This window comes from Hypomesus nipponensis, chromosome 4, assembly GCF_054491055.1.
Source record: "Hypomesus nipponensis isolate SF chromosome 4, ASM5449105v1, whole genome shotgun sequence".
Taxonomy (NCBI): Eukaryota; Metazoa; Chordata; class Actinopteri; order Osmeriformes; family Osmeridae; genus Hypomesus; species Hypomesus nipponensis.
The window spans coordinates 3,159,821-3,181,831 of NC_140364.1; the positions used below are offsets into that span (position 1 = coordinate 3,159,821).

Below are 22,011 nucleotides of genomic sequence, written 5' to 3' on the forward strand. Positions count from 1 at the left end.
CTCTCCCTGGTAATAATTGGAAACACGACACAACTATTACTGTAAGACTAAATATTAAGGATTTGTGTCCTTGGGCAAGGCACTTCACCCTACTTGCCTCGGGGGAATGTCCATGTTCTTACTGTAAGTCGCTCTGGATAAGAGCGTCTGCTAAATGACTAAATGTAAATTTATAGATACATTTAACACAATCAATTATCCTAGAACGTGCTTGTTCTTATCCACTTCTTCGTTGTTTCCTCACCCCAATCCGGTGACCTTTGTCCAGTTGCGTAGCGATTGTCTCTGCCTAGCATGGCTAGCGTGATGAGTGCCTTTGTACACTCGTGTTTTTTATCTTCTCAAATGTTTCATGTCCTTAATTCCTGTATCTGTTCTGAATGTTTTAAAAGGCAAGCACGGGAAGCAAAATAAGACACTGACATGACTGCATCCAGCGAGCCTGGCTTTTATGTTGTAGGCTATGCTACCAACTGCGGGAGAAACCTCTCCTGTATAATTTTGCTTTTTCAATCGCCTGTTGAGTAATTTTGATGTCAGGCTGATTTGGGCCGATTTTTTATTTTTATTTTCTCCACTAGAGTTCTCCTCTTAAAAAGAGTTAGGAGAATATATCTGACAGAATTTGAGAACGGCTGAAGTCCGGTGTCTTGAGTCATCATTTTCACCGACGTCACGTTCTGGTAACTCGGATGCGCGGCCATTGTGGAGGTAGTCGGTGTAAAAAACTGAACAGAGGAGACCGGGGTTGGTTGGCACACTTTTCACTGTCTGCCATATTTCTCTGGCATCATTTATGATAGAATATTCTAACCAGCAACAAATGAAATTTTACGGTCTAAGCTATAATTAAATATGTTTACAAGTAGGGCTGCACGATTAATCGAATTTTAATCACGATCACGATTTCGGCTTCCCACGATCAAATTCGGGTGATCGAGCGATATTAAAAATGCGTCATTCCGTTCATAAAACGCTCTGTATCAAAGTTTTTTTTTGCAAAGCCAATCTAGCGCTCCGTAAACCAATAGGTGCATTCGACATCGGCTGTGGCTGCATGAAACGACCAGCGAGAGTTGCCGCTTGCTGTCGGGGAGGAGTTATAAACGGCTCTCTAAGTCGGAAAATTTGTCATTTTATGTATTGGGCTATGGTAAACTCTTTCTCCAATCTGCAGGCTGCAGCCGGCTGCGGCGCTGCGTGGAGTCGAATACACCTAATGTCCGTTCACGTGCCTCCATGAGCCAGTCAGAGTTGTTCCCTGCACCATACAGCTCAATTTCTAGATGTAGACGGTTACAGACAGAGTAACATGAGGAAAATTCCGCAACAGATAGAAGTCGGTCATAAGGCTGCTATCTTAACAAAGAAAACAAAAAAAAACTACATGTGACCTACCTTCGCTAATCCCTAAAGAATTATTTTAGATACAGTATAAGTTTAGATAGCTTGCAAATACAGAGGATAGCCTACCGAAGTTGAGTTAGCCAATGTCGTTAGCGATGCTAGCTAACGTTTGCTAGCTGCATAACTTTTAACTGGGTCTTGCAGCGCTGCTTGATTTACTGAAATTATTCTGAAATGTTATGTTCTACTAGCCATTAGCCTATTTGAGCTTGGCACAGTTTTCCAAAGCCCTAGTGTAACTGAGACGACACAGTAAATAATTCCTCTTTCAAGTAATAAGCCCCCGTTCAATTGTTGAGCATTAAATTAGCTGCAAGGTCTGTAGAGATCTTTGGACTATGACACTCGAGCGAACACAGATCTGTGTTTTGCTCATGCAGAATTCGGTTAAATAAAATCTGTAAAATAAACGTAATGAGTGGAACAAAAGATGAAGTAAGGTGGCATTTTATTTTGTGTGAGTTTTAACCAGTGGGGCAAGTACATTTCTCTTCCATTGCCCCACAAAAAAATCCACTTGTCCTGGACAAGCGGACAAGCCTTAATGCTGAGCCCTGCCGTATTTGTTTTTTTATAGATTATATATTATGAGTTTTATACACATCCATTATGCAAGTACAAGGTATTGTGACAATAACATTTGATTAGGTTATAATCAACAAATAATCGTGATAATTAATCGTGATCTCAATATTGATCAAAATAATCGTGATTATCATTTTGGCCTTAATCGTGCAGCCCTATTTACAAGTACACAATATCTTCTAAAATGTGGTGGTTTGAGATGGAAGTCATGTTGTGCATTTGTGCCAACCAGTCATGTTGGCACACACTATGGGGTTGGTTGGCACAATGTTAAGATGCTATAGTTACACAAAATGAAGCAACCAATAGAAACAATTTGAACATTTAACAATGTATTTTAAGCAATTAATCATTTATAAACATGTTTTATGCAACTTCTTGGTAGGGTCAATATTTTAAACAAGTAATAATTTGGATAATTGCTTACCAGAGAATAAACAATGGATAATTGAATAACATGTTATATGCAATTTAATAGTAAGAATGTTATCTGTGTGTGTGTGTGTGTGTGTGTGAACCCATGCTGATCAATCTGAATCAGAGGGGTCACAGTTCTGACAGTGTACTGGGAGTGAAGCCGGGGAGTGCACAACTCATGTGCCCATTTTTTACACTGAATACATTGTATCCAGAATTCCCCTTGCCGGCTGTTGGAGAAGGGCTCAACACACACAAGACAGTGTTCCTCCTCTGACTCCGATGAGGACTCACACCTTCTCTTTTTTGCAGCAGAGACTTTGTGCTTTGCCACTTTTGGTGGTGCTTTCTTGCTACTGTCAGATGTTGTTTCATTTTTATTTTCTAACAGCCTCTTTTTTCCATTTTCTTTCCCCTCCAGATCTTTTTTCTCTGGTGTCTGTCAGAATTGCAGATTTTCTTTTCCTCCTGACAGCACCTCCCACTTTCCTAGGCCCAGCTTTGTGAAAAGGCCGCAACTCCTCAGGGGAAACTCTGCAAGTGCTGCTGGTTGCAGGCGCAGCATTGTCCAGGCTGGGGTGGAGCTGTGGGGCAGCATTGTCCAGGCTGGGGTGGAGCTGTGGGGCAGCATTGTCCAAGCTGGGGTGGAGCTGTGGGGCAGCATTGGTTAGGCTGGGGTGGAGCTGTGGGGCAGCATTGGTTAGGCTGGGGTGGAGCTGTGGGGCAGCATTGTCCAGGCTGGGGTGGAGCTGTGGGGCAGCATTGTCCAGGCTGGTGTGGAGCTGTGGGGCAGTATTGTCCAGGCTGGTGTGGAGCTGTGGGGCAGCATTGTCCAGGCTGGTGTGGAGCTGTGGGGCAGCATTGTCCAGGCTGGTGTGGAGCTGTGGGGCAGCATTGGTTAGGCTGGGGTGGAGCTGTGGGGCAGCATTGGTCAGGCTGGTGTGGAGCTGTGGGGCAGCATTGTCCAGGTTGGGGTGGAGCTGTGGGGCAGCATTGGTCAGGCTGGAGTGGAGCTCAGGAGTTGGGTTTTGCCGGTCTGTGACATAGGATGGGGAGAAATCCTCATCTGAAAAGATGTTCCTATTAAAGGGAAACACCCCTGTTGCTCTGAACCCTGCTTGAATGTTTGCCTGGGTTGCAGCTGCTGGATATGCTGTGGCAACAATCCCAGGCACGTCATAGATTGACATGGTTTTCCCTGGGTTTTTCAGCATCCACCCATCAGATGCTGTATTTATGTGCCTCTTCAGAGGCCCGTACACGGTGCAATCATGTGGCTGCAGCCGATGTGAGCAGTGCGGGGGAAAGGACAGCAACACTATGCCGTTCTCCTTAGCATAATTAAGGCCATCAATGCACAGATGTGACACATGGTTGTCAAGGAGAAGGAGGCATGGCCTCTCAGTTGAACACTTTGCAGATGCCACAAAATGTTTTAAAAAGTCAAGGAAGTGTTCCTCCTTCATTCAGCCTGATGGATTTGCCCCCCCCTACAGCCAACAGGGCCATTTATTATAAAATGGTCCCTGAAGTTTACCCTGGGAAATATAAAATAGGGTGGAATGCTGTTCCCTGTTGCAGAAACTGCACATGCAAGGGTCACCAGTGTCCCTCGCTCGGCAGAGGTGAGGGACCCGATTTGCTTGAAGCCCCGCCTGGCAACAACTCTGTTTGGCTTATGGACTGTGGTCACCCCCGTTTCATCCAAACTCCAGATGTCACTGGGCTGAAAGTTGTGTCTTTGCAAGACAAGGTCAAGGTTGTTAATTTTTTTCCCTATATTATCCTTGTTAAAACTAGTGGTACGAGCAAGGCTAGTTGCCTCTGGCTTGCGGATGGATAGGCATGGATGCTTCTTCAAAAAGGCAGTGAACCAGTCAGCGCTAGCTTGCTGAAGTTCTGACCCTTTTAAGGGGACTTCAATACCATGGGCAGTGGCAAGTTGGTACGCCAGCTTTCTAACTTCTGCTGGAGACAGGCTATAATAAATATCTGCAGATTTTTTCAAATATTTGACCAGCTCCCTTTCTATCTCAGTTGTGACCAGCTGCCTGTTTCTTTTGTAGCCAATAGAGAGGTGCTCATTACCCTCAATTTGGTCTGGGGTCATTTTGCTGCAGTATCTTGTCAGTGTACGAAATGGAATATTAAAATCTTTAGCAGTACTGCGTATTGTTTTATTCTTCAGTTTCACTTGTCGCACTGCTGCAACATGTTGTCTGCTGTAGTCCTCCCCCTTTCAGACTTCCTTACAGTGCGTGTCCACTGCAGCAACGCGAATTGCTTGCCATCGCTCGCCTTCCCACAGTTCATCACGCCCGGGGGCGTTTCAAACAGATGAATGTAGAATGTAGTTCTCTAAAATCACTTTTGTAGTTGTCATGGCCAAGTGTGCAGACTTGGGTTTACGTAGTTGCAACATCGATCAAAATACAACTTCTATACAAAATACAAAACTGTTTAATAGACATACACGTTGACATGTGTAAAAAAGGTTTTACTATATTCCTCGGTCTCTGCTAATTTGTTGATACGATAGTGAGTTCCAGCTGGGCTAGCTAGCTAGTTACTACAGAACGAAGTTACGTAATGTCACTAGACTGAATTAGAAAGTACAAGCACCAACAACTTCGGCAACCTTGCGCCATGCATCGTTTTTTTATTATTAACATCTCTGTATGTATCGTACAGGACTGGGTAAGCAGCCACACAAACGATTAGTTTCTCCTCCACCTTGAAACCTAGAAATGTTTACCATGGTTGCTACGTTACGAGCAACAAGAAAACACTCCGATTGGCCATCGCTAGCGAAAATCACTCTCATTTGCATAAAGTTGAGAAAATCTCAACTCTGGAGCGTTGTGTCGCTACCCACAATGCACCACGCAAGCGGTGGCTCCATAGAAAATGAATGGAAAACTGTTGTCGCTCGCATCGCGTCGCTGCAGTGGACACGCACTGTTACAAATGTTCGCACCATTGTGACACACCTATAAGAACATTTTTTACGTTAAAACATGTTTCTTAATACAAAGATCATATTTAGAACAACTAATATTACATTTTCTTTTAAAAATTACATTTAGAAATAAAGGAAAATGTGCCAGTTGCCAATCTACCAACTTAAACTGTGGATGTGTGTTAGTGTGTGTGTATTAGTGTGTGTGTGTGTATGCGTGTGTGTGTGTGTGTGTTTGGGGGGGTGTTAGTGTGTGCATGTGTAGCCTAATAATATGAATATAAAACACACACACACCCTATTAATGCTGTGTGTGTTTGCGTGTGTGTGACAGCCTAAGTTAGCAACACATAGCGATTTTGATCAAACCAAGCAAATATGACATTTAATTAACCTTTTTTAACTACTATAATTCAAGATTATGAAATGTGATTCAATTTTCATTCAATTGTTGCCTAACTGGATGGGAATGTTAAGGAAACAGAAACAAATATTGATAAAAATATCATGAATAATTTGATACTTACTTTTACCTCAGGATCTAGCAACAAGAATGATGACCGGAATCTTCACAACAATGTTATTGGACAACATTTAAAGAGCCGGTGACCACAATGGTAGCCTAACAGTAGCCCTCCTAATCACAGGCTAATCACAGGCTAATTATATGAAAAGTGCTCAGTGGCGCAGTGAGGCAAGCGAGGGCGCGAGACTGGACGCGGCCATCTTTCCACTTCCGTGTCTTCCGGTCTAGCTTTAAACAGTGGCTCTTTCCCCCCCCCCAAGATCCGAGACCTCGTGCACGCTTGCAACTAGTTGTATACATCATACTTTGCGACAAAACCAGTCGCGAGCATAGATTTATATGGTTACCAGCGTGTGAGCTAAGGCATTGCAGTTACAGAGTCTATGGGCAGAAAGTCCGATAAGAATCAGAGACATGATGCAAACTTAACGGAAATACATTCTGTCATTGTATAGTATTCCTTCCACTTGTTTTTTAGAAATAGGCTATACGGCTAAATATAGGGCTATTCTACATGGAACTCATCACATGTTGCCTTTTTTCTTCATGATATGAGTATGATTTCCAACGCATTGTATCGGATGAAATAAACTGTTAACATGAACAGCTCCGTCGTTGTTCTCGCCAGGCAAAGAAAGCTTAGTTATTTTGACTGAGCACTTTTCATAGAAATGAATGGGGACGCCATCTTGGAAGACAAAAGAAGCGTAGGCTACTCTAGTTATATTAACTATTAGTATCAAACTGCTCTACCTTCCTGTCAATGTTTGTTCGCTAGATGGCGACAAATACACCTCGGTTGTGAAATGAAGGATCTGTTGTTTCTTCAGGAATCTTAGACATGCCAGTTTTTTGTGTCCACCAGGTGCCTTAAGATTTTATAGAAACAGATTTGATAAAACAGTAATCATCTACACTCTGTTCCACTGTGATGAAACCATATATGCACTGTCTGAAAGTCCTTGAAGCAACAGGAAGGGACGCAACAGTGTCCTAAAATAAAAAATGAAAATAATGTTTTTAAAACATCTCTTATTCTGCAGGAACTCCAGTAATGGGTGCAATGGAGAAACAACTATACCTACCATCCGTTCCATACAGTCTCAGAATCTCATGCGAGCAGAATAACAAAATAGGAGTCGTATTCAGTTTCATCCAGTTATAGGTAGACTTAGGGCGGTCGTATGTTATATTGATCGGGATTTTGTGCTCACATAGAATTATATGATTTAGGATACATTGATTAGGATTGAATACTAGGAAACAGTTGAGAGAAGCTGGACAAAAAATCGAATTCAATTCCAAAAATAGTATTTATATATATATATATGACAATAAACTGGAAACTACAGACTTGACCTTGAAACAATATTGTCTCACACACATAATTGCACCTTTATTTCTTTAATAAACAACTTTGGTGGTCTCAACACTTGACTCTTTATAAATATACCTTTTGTGATACAAACATGTTACAAAACATTGAATTTCCAAGAGTCCAAGAATGTGAGGTCAGAGGCGACAGTTGAATCAAGGAGCGTTTGGGTTGGGGTGGGACAGGGATCACCTTTACTGTGTACTCTATCCTCTAATGTCTTACCTCCCCTCCTTGTTCCCTCCTCCTTGTTCCCTTCCCTCCTGCCCTCCTTATCTTCCCTACTCCTCCTCGTTCCTTTCCCTCCCATCCTCCCCTTCTCCTATCCTCCCCTTAAATCACTGTTATCATACCAGCTATCAAATGGATGGCAAATACAAGCACTCTTGAGATCTAAAACAACAAGATCTACTTTTTGGAGAAGGGTTTAAAAATCCATTCAGATACAACATTTAAATAATTAAAAACTTCCTGTAGGTTTTTACCCCAACCCTAATCGAGCACACCCAATGCTATTATTTAGCTTATGAGTGTATTGAATCAGGTTAGTCAGGGTTGTAGTTATTAACCAGGTTTGGAGTGTAAGCCTACAGGAAGGTAGATCTCATGTGAACACTGTACATATTGTCACTGCCTGGCTGAAAGACTGTGACAAGTTAGGAAGACAACAGGTGCAGGCTGCTAAGAAAAAACTAATTTAATGTCTCAAAATAGCTCAACTGATAGCAAGCATGTCAGGGTGTGATGTGTGTGTGCTCCAAGTCAACTGATTCAATGTGTAGCCATCAGTACATCAGTAATGTGAAGCATGGGAGGATGACCAGATGCATGAGAAGCCAACGCGCCAAAACCTAAGTCCAACTTGAATGGAAGTCTATGGGAGGATGACCAGAGGCATACATTTTGAATGGGAGTCAGTGGGAGGATGAGGGTATGTGTCAATGTTCAAGAGTGACACACCAAACAACCAAACTGCTGCTGGTCAGGATCTCCCCCAGAGCCCCAGACTGTGGAAGGCAGGGCGCAGGGCACGCCAGGTGTAGCTCATCTGGCTAACGACCCTCCATTCAGAACCTGCCACACAGCCAGGACGGTGACACCTCGTGCACAAACAATATATCTCAGGAAAGGAGCGCCACTTGAACAAACCTGGACATTGGACATAGAATCTCCACTCCCATCTGCTTCTAATTCTCCAAAAACGTCTCAACAAAGGTCTCTTTTTAAGCCCTTTTTTATTAATATCATAATAATTTCACATAGTTATGATCTTTTTTTATGAAAATAGGTCAGTAGAAAGAAATTTCCATTAAAAAGTTCAGCAACTAATCCTCGAGTCCAACAGTCTTTATTCCTGCACCTCTGTACATGCCAACCATATGAAGGGGGGAGGTTAAAATTAATCCAATGAGAGTCTACAGTCTCAAGTCTGGCCAATCAGAGAACGGGAAGATAGGGCGGGAAGAAGTTAAGCTTATCAACCAATCATTGGTGGTTGTGGAGTTGGGTGGGGGCGGGCTGGGCACGGGGCATTGGAGGAATCCTCTTCATCTCCTTAGTAACTCCAGAAACATCTTTTACACCTTTGAAAATAAACAGGAATAGTGTTGTTTGTTCTTCTGTTAAAATCTAGTAGGCTGGGTGGTGGGGGGACAAGGTCTTGATGCTGGTTGGTTGTTGGGTCACGAATGGTGAAACTTCTCGCCATCTCCTCTAAGTGCAGTGTGATGAGCAGGCCACTAGGGGGCGTGAGAGGGCGACAACATCTTGCCCCGTATTCTACGTCTAGAGGAGTCCGGTCTTCCTCAAGGATAACAGTTCAGTTTGTCAGTGCCACCACTGACATTTCTCCCGACCAATAAAGTCACACCAACAGGCAAAGCAGCCAATAAGCAGTGAGAACAGGGCGGGAGGGAGGAGTGTCTCCATGGCTCCAGCCAATGGCGTTGAGAGTCCATGTGGAGGACTACCACCCTCCCCTCCATAAGCCAGGGCGTCTCTGGCGGGGCGGGAGTTCCTCAGTGGTTTGGAGAAGCTGATTGGCTGATGGTCCTGTCTCTCAAAGTGGTCACTATGGCAGCTGGGTGGTGGTTGGTGGGTTGGGGTGTCACTCAGTCGCTGTCGGAGCCCACGGCTGACGAGCCTTTCCTCTTCCTCTTTGGAGGTTTGGGCTTGGAGTCTTCCTCTTCCTGAAGAACAAACACAATTCAACAATCAATAATAGATAAATCAACACATCAATCAATTACATGAATCCATGCAGCTAAATCCATTAATTGATCCATGCATTGGTCAAGATCTATGCATCAATCAGTAAAGGAACAGGAAAATAGTTTGATGTAAACAGGAAGTGACGTACGGAGGCAGTGCTGGAGGCGCTCTCCTCCTCGTTGCTGGCAGGCGGGGCCGCCCCCTTGCGTGACCGTGGCGACGTGGCAGGCGCCTTGCGACGCGATTTCTGAGGTTTGGATGACGCCTCCTCGTACTCCTCAGCCAATGAGAACAGGTCGCTGAACCTGGTTGGCGGGGAGATGGAAGGGATACACCAATCGCAACGATGTACGTGATAGTACGTGATATATCAATAACGGATGGGGTGTGTGTGTGTGTGTATGCGTGCGTGTCTCACCTCATCTTGTGTGTCTCGTCACAGCTGGCCTGTACATGCTGCAGAGCTTGGAGGATGGGGGTCTGGGTGAAAACTGGAAACACACACACACAAAGTTAACATCATTACATTTACATTTATTTTAGCAGACGCTTTTATCCAAAGCGACTTCCAAGAGAGAGCTTTACAAAAGTGCATAGATCAATAATCATAAACAACGAGACTCAAAAACATTGTGGGTAGCCAAAACATGAAGCATACATTGTGAAAAGCAAACAAGTGCCAATGGGAAGAAACTTAAGAGGCATACAGTCTTTTGATGTGTGTGTGTGTGTGTGTGTGTGTTAGTGAGCGAGTGCTGTCTGGATGTGTACTTGTTTTGTGTCTTGTGAGAATGAGAGTGTGTGTGTTTGTTATAGTGTGGGTATGAATGTGTTAGAGAGAAATTGTGTTGTTCAGAGTGTGTGTGTGTGTGAGAGAGCGCAAGTGTTAGTGAGAGAGAGAGAGAGAGAGAGAGAGAGAGACGGGGAAAGTGTGTGTGTGTTTGTGTCTCACAGCTGTTCTTGGTGTTGCTCAGGTTGAGTCTCAGGTTGTCCATGTGTTCCAGGATCTGCTCCAGGGTGAGCTGGGCCAGCTTGCTACTGGAGCTGCGCAGACTGGAGAGAGGACAAGAGGAGGGGATGAGGAAGGGAGAGGGGAAGACAAGGGGGGGAGAGAGAAAAGGGGGGAGGAGAGGAAGAATAAAATAATGAATACATTACTTGGGTGTGGTGATAGCAGGGCAGGTTGTGGTGTTACAGGGCAGGTTGTAGTGTTACAGGGCAGGGTGTGGTGTTACAGGGCAGGGTGTGGTGTTACAGGGCAGGGTGTGGTGTTAGCAGGGCAGGGTGTGGTGTTAGCAGGGCAGAGTGTGGCGTTACAGGGCAGGGTGTGGTGTTACAGGGCAGGGTGTGGTGTTACAGGGGCAGAGTGTGGTGTTACAGGGGCAGAGTGTGGCGTTACAGGGCAGGGTGTGGTGTTACAGGGGCAGAGTGTGGTGTTAGCAGGGCAGGGTGTGGCGTTACAGGGCAGGGTGTGGTGTTACAGGGGCAGAGTGTGGTGTTACAGTGGCAGGGTGTGGCGTTACAGGGCAGGGTGTGGTGTTAGCAGGGCAGGGTGTGGCGTTACAGGGCAGGGTGTGGTGTTAGCAGGGCAGGGTGTGGCGTTACAGGGCAGGGTGTGGTGTTACAGGGCAGGGTGTGGTGTTACAGGGCAGGGTGTGGTGTTGCAGGGCAGGGTGTGGTGTTAGCAGGGCAGGGTGTGGTGTTACAGGGCAGGGTGTGGTGTTAGCAGGGCAGGGTGTGGCGTTACAGGGCAGGGTGTGGTGTTACAGGGCAGAGTGTGGTGTTAGCAGGGCAGGATGTGGCGTTACAGGGCAGGGTGTGGCGTTACAGGGCAGGGTGTGGTGTTAGCAGGGCAGGGTGTGGCGTTACAGGGCAGGCTGTGGTGTTAGCAGGGCAGGGTGTGGCGTTACAGGGCAGGGTGTGGTGTTAGCAGGGCAGGGTGTGGTGTTACAGGGGCAGAGTGTGGTGTTAGCAGGGCAGGGTGTGGTGTTACAGGGCAGGGTGTGGTGTTAGCAGGGCAGGGTGTGGCGGTAGCAGGGCAGGGTGTGGCGGTAGCTGGGCAGGGTGTGTTCCTACCTCTGGCGTTTGCGGGGCAGGTTGTTGTTCTTGATGAGCAGGGCCTTGATGTGCTCCCCCAGCACGTCGTCGTGCTTGGCCGCCCAGTGGCGCAGGATGCTGGTGGTGAACTGGTCCTCCGGGTGGCACGGCCTGCTCAGGACCATCTTCACCATCTCCTCACTGGGTCTGGGGGGAGGGGAGGGGGAGGAGAGAAGGAGAGGAGAGTAGGGGAGGAGCAGGTGAAGGCGGGAGAGAAGGAGAGAGAGGAGGGGAGGAGACAGTGGGAACAGATGGAGTAGGGGAGGAGAGGGGAAGATCAGAGAGTGCAAACAGATGGCGGAGAATGGCCTGGCTGGGAGAATGGCCATCCGGTCATGGTGTCACCGTGTGATGATGTCGTCCACCTACCTCTCCCTCCTCAGCTGGAGCAGCAGACAGGACAGAGCCTCTGGGTGTTCTGGAGAGAGGGGGGGGAGAGTGGAGGGGGGAGAACAAGAGAGGAGAGGAAGGATGAATTCACTTTACAGAAAGACAGAAATCGTTACGAGCCAGGCTCCATCTAGGACGACTGAGGATTCTGGTACTCCTGGTTTCAACACAAACAGCCACGCGGTAAATCCTTCCATTTCTCACACAGGTTCCTCCAACAGATCATATGGTGGATCATTTCCTGTGTGTGTATCAGTGTGTTTTTGTATCAGCGTGTGTGTGTGTGTGCGTACCTTTGTATTTGAGGTGCTGGAGGATGGGGATGATGGTCTCCAGAGGGATGCTGTGAGCCAAGAACAGCTGCCAGGTGCTGTACTGTTCAAACGTCTCCCAGTCCAGAGACTGAACTGTAGACACACACACACACACACACAGCGTTACACACAATCATACATCCTTATCATACAGCCTATGGGAGATGTTGTGAGTGTGTTCCTGTGTGTGTGAGAATGTGTGCATGTGTGTGAGCTTGTGTGTGTGTGTGTATCTATGAGTGTATAAGTAAGGGTGTGTGTGTCTATGAGTGTACGTGTGTGTGTGTGTACAAGTGTGTAAGTGTTACTAACTCAGGATGTTGAGGACAGAGTCCTTGCGAAACATGACCAGGTTCCCCATCATCACGTGACACATCAGCTCCTGCAGCTGGGACAACAACAACACACTGTCAACAACAACAACCACAACATGACCGTCGCAGTGTGTGTCTGTGTGCGCGTGGTACCTGTGTGGAGTCTATGACAGCTACGATCATGTTCAGCAACTCTCCACTGCGCAGTGTCTCATCTGGGAACTGGAAACACAACAAGAGCAACATCACATGGAGGGTGTGTGTGTGTGTAAACCTCAGAGTAGATGGAGGGTGTGTGTGTGTGTGTACCTCAGAGTAGATGGAGGGTGTGTGTGTGTACCTCAGAGTAGATGGAGGGGGTGTGTGTGTGTGTGTGTCTACCTCAGAGTAGATGGAGGGTGTGTGTGTGTACCTCAGAGTAGATGGAGGGTGTGTGTACCTCAGAGTAGATGGAGGGTGTGTGTGTGTGTGTACCTCAGAGTAGATGGAGGGTGTGTGTGTGCGTGTGTCTGTGTGTGTACCTCAGAGTAGATGGAGGGTGTGTGTGTGTGTGTGTGTGTGTGTGTGTGTACCTCAGAGTAGATGGAGGGTGTGTGTGTGTGTGTGTGTGTGTACCTCAGAGTAGATGGAGGGGGTATGTGTGTGTGTGTGTACCTCAGAGTAGATGGAGGGGGTATGTGTGTGTGTGTGTACCTCAGAGTAGATGGAGGGGGTGTGTGTATGTGTGTGTGTGTACCTCAGAGTAGATGGAGGGGGTGTGTGTGTGTGTACCTCAGAGTAGATGGAGGGTGTGTGTGTGTGTGTGTGTACCTCAGAGTAGATGGAGGGTGTGTGTGTGTACCTCAGAGTAGATGGAGGGGGTGAGGTAGCAGAGCAGCCTGATGTCGTCCTCCTGACAGGCCTTCATGTCCATCATCAGGCAGGTGTGCAGGTCTCCCAAAGCTGTGGCCTGGGCAAACGACTCGTACAGACTCATCTTCCCCAGAGCCGCTTTACTGAGGTGGGGGGGAGAGGGGGGGGGGGGAGAGGGGGGGTCAGAGCTGGAGTATTGTAGATGTACTGTTGCAGTATTACAGTAACGGTGGAGTATTATTGCTAGAGTAATGTTGAGCATGAATGTGTGTGTGTGTGTGTGTGTACCTGGCCTTGAGGTAGTAGAGCAGGTGGTAGCCTATCTTGGGCTGTTTCTGGTACAGCTCCGACAGCATGTCCAGCAGCACAGAGAAGCGCGTGTTCTCCTCCTGCATCTGACACAGGTTCCGGAACACCAGACACACGGGCTTACACACAGACTCATCCAGGGACCTGCACACACACAGACAAAGTTTAGTCAGTTACTTTGAGGATGTCGACACCTTCTCCATATTCATCACACACACAGAGACACCCCCCCACACCCTCCCCTCCCCCCCCCCCCCCCCACACACACGTACTCCTCAGTGATCTCGTCAGGCAGCACGTCTCCCCTGAAGTGACTCTTGAAGAGATCAGCCAGACAGGAGGCCAGTGTGGACATCTGCTCTGAGTCAAAGTCCTCCTGGGGGGTGGAGAGGGAGGGGGGGGAGAGAGGGGGGGGGGTAGAGAGGGGGGGGTGGAGAGAGAGGGACGGACGGGTGAGAGAGAGAGGGGCGAGAGGGGAGAGAAAGGGATGGGTGAAAGAGAGATGGAACGACACAGAAATACGGGATGAAGAAGCAACTTATTAGCCTGGCTCTGCCCTCCTACGTACTTTCCGCTCAATTTCCATTTTGCATCTGTACTGTATTAGTACATATTCATATGTAATTAGATTATTACATGTCACATGAATATGAATACTCGTCTTTACTAGTGTATTCCGATCATCTCTACTATTTAAGACTTGATGACTGAAAGTGAGTGATGGCTGTGAGTTTGAACATAGCGAGTGGCGTCAGTTCTCACCTCCAGGATCAGGTCCACGATCTCCTGCATCACCTCACACTGAGTCTCAGTGTCACTGGGGGGAGAGGATCACCATCATTCATCTGGACTGTGTGAGTGTCTCTCTCTGTGTGTGTGTGTGTGTGTGTATAAATACATATGCGTGTCCACAGACCTTCCTTTCTGCAGCTGCAACACCTTCTCCTTCATTGTGTCGTCCAATTGGTCCAAATAGGGCGTGATGTCGACAGGCTCCTCTATTATGGCCTCTTTGATAGGATGGAACCTGAACTCTCGCTTTTTACCTGCAGGGTCAAAGATCAGAGAAATTGTTCAGCCAATCAACACACTATTTGTTCGGCAACTTGGTTAAAGAATTGGTCTATTCACAACATTCTATCAAACTATTGTAAAACCTTTATGACCATTTAGTTCCTGAAGTGCCTTATTAAAAGAAAAGTAGGCAAAGTTATTTCTGTAAAAAAAAAAAAAAAACGTTTTGCCTCCTATAAACATGTTGTGTAAGCTAATGAGACAGTTGTTATTGTTGTTGCAACACAGACAGCTCAGTGCCAGGAAAGCATGGAAGTTCAGACAAGAATTGGCGGTGCCGTTTCTCATTATTCACCTATTGCAGCTTTAACTGAAAAGGGGGATTGTGGGTAATGTAGTACCTTTGTTGCTGATTTCTTCCTCATCGTCACTAAAGGCCGCCTCTGTGTTATCATAACAACCGTCCTCCTTGTCGAGCACGTGGTTGTCCATCTCCAGGGAAACGGACTCCTCCATTTTAACTGCCGAGGATAAAAGGGACATTCCGCTAATTATGTGACCTGCTACAGTCTCAATCTGCAGATGTGTGTGTGCATGTTTTTGAACTGTTCATTGGGACTGTGTACGAATGTGTGTGAATGTGTGTATATGCGTGTGTATATTATGCGTGTGTGTATATGTGTGAGTACCTTCTGTCGGGGGCGAGGGTGAGCTGCAGAACTCAGGGAAGCGTTCTCTCAGCATGGAGCGAAGCTCCCGGTCCAGTTTCGGATTATCAAACAGAGGAGCTAGATGACTGGAGGAAAGAGTAGACGAGGACAAGAGAGTAGAGGAGGATAGGAGGAGAGGAGGAGAGTAGAGAGAGAGAGTAGAGGATGAGAGAGTAGAGGAGGAGGAGAGGAGAGAGTCGAGTAGAAGGTAAGGAGGGGAAGAGAGGACAGGTATTGATTAAAGAACAACTGCAACAACAATAAAAGCCTCAATGCATTTCCCTGAGGACGTGCCAGGGTGCGTGTGACTTACGCCAACACTCTCTTCTCCATGATGAAGTTGAGCGAGTTGAAGACTCCCTGTCTCACCTGCACCTCCAGAGGAGGGAAGAAGTGAGGGATGATCTGGGGGGGGGGGAGAAAGGGAGAGATGAGGCAGGACAGAGACAGAGGGAGTACAGAGAGTAGGGGAGAGCGGGAGATCGAGAGAAAGAGAGGGAGGAGGAAGGGGGTAGAGAGAGAGGAGAGTCAAATCTTTGAAGGCAAATTCATTGAGTGTGTATGTGTGTGTGTGTGTGTGTGTCTTACCCGACACATAAAGTCCAGCAGAGTAGCAGTGATGGCTGGATGAGGCTTCATAGAGTGGTGCATTACCAAGATAGCAGGCTCTGGAGGGAGGGAGGGGTTTACTATGCACTTGTACTAATAGGGTATTACATATTTTACATACTAGTTATGATATAATAGTTATTTCCAGTAATATTGTGTATTTATGTTATATCATTGTGGTACTATAGGGATGTTTTGGTGATGACATTGAGTTGTTATTGTCATATTGTAGCTGTGGTAGTGATGTTCCAGTGATATTGTTGTGATGTTGGTGTTATGGTCGTGACACCGTAGTCTCACCTATGTTCATGATGCTGTCCTTCTCTGGGCTGAAGAAGAGCCAGTCATAGAACAGAGCCAGCTTCGCATTAGAGGCAGCAACATTAGACTGGAGAGGAGGAGAGAGTAAGGAGAGGAGAGGGGGAGAGGGAGGGAGGGAGAGAATGTGATTTGACCTGTCCTTCTTCTGAAATCGCATCCGTATTCTTTTAGCAACGTTCTGCAGCTGCCCTTACAAAGTGCCTACTGTTGCAGGCAGCATGCAAGCAATCGGGAGACACTACTTCATCATGACATTGTGCCTTGAATTGGATTGGCCCTGTCACAGTTTGTAGCACAAAGCTGACCAGAGACGGGCAGACTGTTGGAGGGCAACCAGAGCTCTGCTGCTGTGTGTGTTATATCTGTTATTGTGTCTGTTATTGTGTCTGTTATTGTGTCTGTTATTGTGTCTGTTATTGTGTCTGTTATTGTGTCTGTTATTGTGTCTGTTATTGTGTCTGTTATTGTGTCTGTTGGCGTGTCTGTTGGCGTGTCTGTTGTCGTGTCTGTTGTCGTGTCTGTTGTCGTGTCTGTTGTCGTGTCTGTTGTCGTGTCTGTTGTCGTGTCTGTTGTCGTGTCTGTTGTCGTGTCTGTTGTAGGACATACTGGTATTTTTGGCATTGTGGTAACCAGCCACACAATGATGATGACACGATGTCTTGGGACATTCAATATCTTGTTCTGGCATACTAAATAGTATGGTAGTATGGGTGTATGCACAAGGTTGCCAACAACAACAACAACCTAGGTCACAAGCCCCGCCCCTTACCGTGCAGGTCGTGAGCAACCAGCCAATGATAGCCCAGCGTGGCAGGATGTCAGAGCTCAACACCTCATTGGACGGATGGACCACGCCGCAGATGTAGCGAATGAGATCGCAACGCAGTGATTGGCTCTCAGCCGTGGACAGGTACTGTCTCTGGAACCAATCCTGATAGCGTTTCTGCTGGCCAAACCTCACCTGGGGGGGATGTCAATAAAGTAAAAAAAATAAAGGAAAGTATGACTGTGTGTAATTGTGTGTGAGTGTGAGAAAGTGAGTAAATGAATGTAAGTGTGTGCCTGTGTGTGCGTGTACCCTGGAGGTCATGAAGAGCAGCTTGGTCTCCATGTCTGGAGTCAGACGACACGCAAGGAACTTTCTAGAAGTCCTGGCTGTTAGCAACTGAAGAAGACCTGGAGGAGAGAGAGGAGAGTTACACCAGGGTCTGTCTGTCTCTCTGTCAGTGTTTTACTCTACGCGCACACACACACACACACACACACACACACACACGGTACCAGTGTACTGGGGGCTGAGGTTCTGGGGGGTGTGGAGCAGATCTCTCCAAAGCAGGTCCATCTCTGGTATCCTAGCAACGATCTGCAACAGCCTCACCAGGTCTCTGCCGATAATTACACATTCCATGAACTAGAGGGAGAGGGGGGGAGAGGTGAGGAGATGGCGGAAGAAGGGGGGGGGGGGGGCGTTGAGGGGGAGAGCAGGGGAGAGGAAGCTTCATTTTAATAACATATAATTAATTCAGTAACAGAGTGTAGTCCACATCCCCCCCCGCCCCCTCCCTCCCCCCCTCTTCGCGCAGCATGCTGATGCAGTAGTCCACATCCTCCCTCCCTCTCTCCCCCTCTCCCCACCTTGTCTCTCAGCATGCTGATGCAGTAGTCCACCTCCTTCTGTCTCAGGGTGAGCAGGCCGGGGGTTCCGTGGTCGACGATGAGGCGCAGGTACGTGTAGACGGACATGGCTATCAGCATCCCGCTCTTTAACACCCACTCCCTGAGGGGCGGGGTGGGAAGTTGGACAGGGAGGAGGGAAGGGGAGACGGAGAGAGGGGTGGGTGGGTGGTAAGAGAGGAGGGAGGGAGGCAGTGCAGATGGAGGGAAAAGTGGCAGAGTTAAGAAGAAGAAAGCAACGTTCAAATGTAACATTCGAAAGCACATATTACCTATGCTCACCCTCCACCAGACACAGGTAACAGAACAGTACTCACTTTTGATCCACCAGGATTTCCAGAACATTTTCAGCTAGCCAAATGTTCTTGGGAGTGATGTCTCCACCTACACACACGCGCACACACACACACGCGCGCACACGTAAGGAGAAAACAGGTGATTGACTAATCACGTTATTGGAGATTAATTTATTAGATACAGCAGAAGCCTAGTTCTGATTGGCAGACTGGCTGGTTGATTAACTGAATGACTTCATGACTGGCTCACTAGCTGACCAGTTGTCTAGCTTGGAGACTGGAGGTCTAGCTAACAGTCAGGTTGACTGACTCAATCACTCACTGACTGACTGGCTAGTTGACTGGGTCACTAGCTTAATGAATGACTGTTGTTGGCTGGATGACTGATCAACTGACTGACCAACTGGTTCACTGGCAGGCTGAGTGTCTAGTTCACTGATTGGTTGAATGGCTGACCTGCTATTTGCTTCATCAGCGTCATGAGCACCCCGTCTGCTCCGATCACACCTGTCTTCACCAGCTCCCGCACCAGCCACACCAACTAGAGGAGGGAAGGGAGGGAGAGAGAGAACACGTCTATTACACAACATTAGCATCTAAGCTGATGTTGGGCTAGGTGTATTAACTACGTGTTGCAACATGAGTATCTAAGATAACTTGGTCTTGAGTATTTAGCGAACATTAGCGTCTATGCTAACGATGGGCTAGGTGTATTACCTGAGTGCGGCAGACGTCCTGCAGCTTGAGGAACTTCTCCATGAGAATCTGGTTGATTTTCACCAGGATCACGCTCATTCCATCTCTGTTGACCAGTGTCAGGTCTCTGTAACACTGGACGGACAGACAGGCAGACAGGCCTCAGTAACACTGGACAGACAGACATGCCTCAGTAACACTGGACAGACAGACAGGCCTCAGTAACACTGGACAGACAGACAGGCCTCAGTAACACTGGACAGACAGACAGGCCTCAGTAACACTGGACAGACAGACAGGCCTCAGTAACACTGGACAGACAGAAAGGCCTCTGTAACACTGGACAGACAGACAGGCCTCAGTAACACTGGACAGACAGACAGGCCTCAGTAACACTGGACAGACAGACAGGCCTCAGTAACACTGGACAGACAGACAAGCCTCAGTAACACTGGACAGACAGACAAGCCTCAGTAACACTGGACAGACAGGCCTCAGTAGCACTGGACAGACAGGCCTCTGTAACACTGGACAGACAGACAGGCCTCAGTAACACTGGACAGACAGACAGGCCTCAGTAACACTGGACAGACAGACAAGGCAAACTTGATCATGAGAGTGATCATAATGAGGGATGATAATGAGAGTGACAAGTGATTTCAATGACAGTTGTGATAATGAAAAAGATGATAATGAGAGTGATGATGATGACAGTAATGATACTGAGTCAATGACAATGAGAGTAATAATATTGAGTAGATTATAGCGAGAGTGATGATAATGTTGTAGATGGTAGTGAGTGATGATAATGACTGATGATAATGCTGTAAATGGTAGTGAGAGCGACGATAATGCTGTTGATGGTTTTGAGTGAGGGTAGTGAGAGTGACAATAATGTTGTAGATGTTAGTGAGAGTGACGATAATGCTGTAGATGTTAGTGAGAGTGACGATAATGCTGTAAATGGTAGTGAGAGCGACGATAATGCTGTAGATGTTAGTGAGAGTGACGATAATGCTGTAGATGGTGGTGAGAGTGATGATAATGTTGAAGATGGTAGTGAGTGACAATAATGCTGTAGATGGTAGTGAGTGATGATAATGCTGTGGATGGTAGTGAGAGTGATGGTAGTGAGAGTGATGATAATGCTGTGGATGGTAGTGAGGACGGGCTCCTACCCTCTGGGCCTGGGACGGCTCTGTGAGTAGCAGAGCGAAGAGACCCAGACACACCTCCTCATGCTGCTGGGGACCCTTACACACCTGCAGGAGACAGGGAGGAGGAAGACAGGAAGGAGGAGGAGAGAGGTAGGAGGAGACAGGGAAAGAGACGGAAGGAAAGGAGGATAGAAGGATGGAGAGATAGGGATTAGAGGAAAAGGGGAGGAGGAGCAGGTGAGAGGAGGGGTAAGAGTAGAGAAGGGAGAAGGAGAGGAGGAGAAAGTGGGAGGAGAGGGGGAGTCGGAGGAGAGAAGGAAGAGGAGAGACGGGCGGAGAGAGGAAGGATTAGGAGGAAGGAAAACGAGTGAGGAGAAGAGGTCGAAGATGGAACAGAACAAGACCGCTTTTTACAACTTTCCAGATGTAGGCAGTGGGTAAAGTCAGTCAGCCTCCATCCAAACCAACATCAACTACGGAGACAAACAACTCTACTTCCTGTCTGCGTGACAGCTAAAGCCACCGCAGGTGACATCATCACGGGGACTCACGTTGGCGGTGATGGCGTCATTGGCCTCTCGTTCTGAAAGGCCAACGGTTAACGCGGTGACGATCCCCACACACCTCTCCAATCGCTGGGCAGACAAAGAGGAGAATGTAAGCATGTGTCATTCAAACACACACATGCACACAAACATACACACACACACACACACAAATTACACACTCAGCATCACTGAACAGACACAGACCAATCAATTATAGCCATGTATGCAGGCAGTAGATATTAATATGCAAATCTGTGACATAGACAAGTGACATGTGACAGATAAGAACTATCAAGAGAAATGACAGGGTGGAACAAAACAGTGCAAAGCCACAAGTCTTCACGAAGAGCGAGTGGAAGATTGTGAAGAAACGGCTCTATGAACGAGTCTGTGTCACAAGATAGAAAGATAATTATCTGTATTGACATGGGAACGAGGATCATTGCGCATGTGCGTTGGTTCGTGTCTCGTCCATATGTTTACTTGCGACCCAGATAGCATGCTATGCTACGTGAAGTTCTGGTGAAATACCGTTAGTGTTCAACCACGTAATTAAAAGCTGACGTGCCGTATAAACGTACAAGAAACAGGCTAATAAATGCATTACATATCTCCAACCAGAAACTTGGCCAATGCACGTTAGCTAGCTAGCTTTCAACATGCAACCTTCCTTCTATAAAATGGTTCCGTGTCTTTGTATTCGTGGATATGATTTCGTATTCAGGAAACTGAGAAAGGGTGATTAAGCCAGCAAGCTAGCTACACTCTTGACTGTCGTCTTGCCCTACCTCCTCCAGTTCATCTTTCGCATCGAGAGTCGTGGACACCAGCAGCCGACCCTGCGGTTTCCCCTTCGCCGGTGAAGTCTCCATCACCTCCCGCCTCGCTTCGTCTCGCCCCAGAGGACTTGAGGGCTTAGACTCGGGGGTTCGGGGTATATTCAAAAATATTTTTTCGTATTAATAGCGTGCCTCATACACCTCTCAGTGCTTCAGACTCTCTCTGCACGCTCTTCGTCAGGCACTGTGTATTATTTTTCACTTGGTTCGACCACCGTTCACTCTCTCTGGTGCTTTCGCCAGTGTCCGAATAAAACAAACTAACTTCCGGAGGGCATGGTGGCCTAGCGGAAGTATTCGCTCCGAAAGAAAGGAGAAGGGCGGGTTCACCGAAGACTTTTTGACCAATTATTTACCCGATAAGTTTGAGTGACGCCCGGGGAGTATTTTT

At 47.2% G+C, this 22,011-nt stretch overlaps 1 protein-coding gene across 2 annotated transcripts; it reads right to left on the reverse strand.

Moving 5' to 3' along the window:
* Nucleotides 1-8,487: 8,487 nt before the first annotated feature.
* ints3 (integrator complex subunit 3) lies at nucleotides 8,488-21,879 on the reverse strand. 2 transcript variants are annotated; one of them, XM_084696750.1, is made up of 29 exons: nucleotides 21,570-21,879; nucleotides 20,785-20,868; nucleotides 20,255-20,338; nucleotides 19,098-19,211; nucleotides 18,837-18,921; nucleotides 18,402-18,468; nucleotides 18,046-18,187; nucleotides 17,692-17,821; nucleotides 17,489-17,586; nucleotides 17,180-17,371; nucleotides 16,390-16,477; nucleotides 16,069-16,148; nucleotides 15,794-15,885; nucleotides 15,460-15,566; nucleotides 15,172-15,291; nucleotides 14,673-14,802; nucleotides 14,519-14,573; nucleotides 14,029-14,132; nucleotides 13,736-13,900; nucleotides 13,437-13,590; nucleotides 12,749-12,817; nucleotides 12,594-12,663; nucleotides 12,261-12,374; nucleotides 11,947-11,995; nucleotides 11,557-11,724; nucleotides 10,433-10,533; nucleotides 9,899-9,971; nucleotides 9,629-9,785; nucleotides 8,488-9,458 (listed from the first exon to the last, which is right to left on the reverse strand). In XM_084696750.1, the coding sequence occupies exons 1-29, from the start codon at nucleotides 21,651-21,653 to the stop codon at nucleotides 9,381-9,383; spliced, it is 3,054 nt and encodes a 1,017-aa protein (XP_084552876.1). In that variant the 5' UTR covers nucleotides 21,654-21,879; the 3' UTR covers nucleotides 8,488-9,380. The 2 variants fall into 2 exon arrangements, with proteins under 2 accessions (XP_084552876.1, XP_084552875.1); XM_084696749.1 differs by having other exon boundaries at nucleotides 12,594-12,669.
* Between the last annotated feature and the right edge of the window lie 132 nt (nucleotides 21,880-22,011).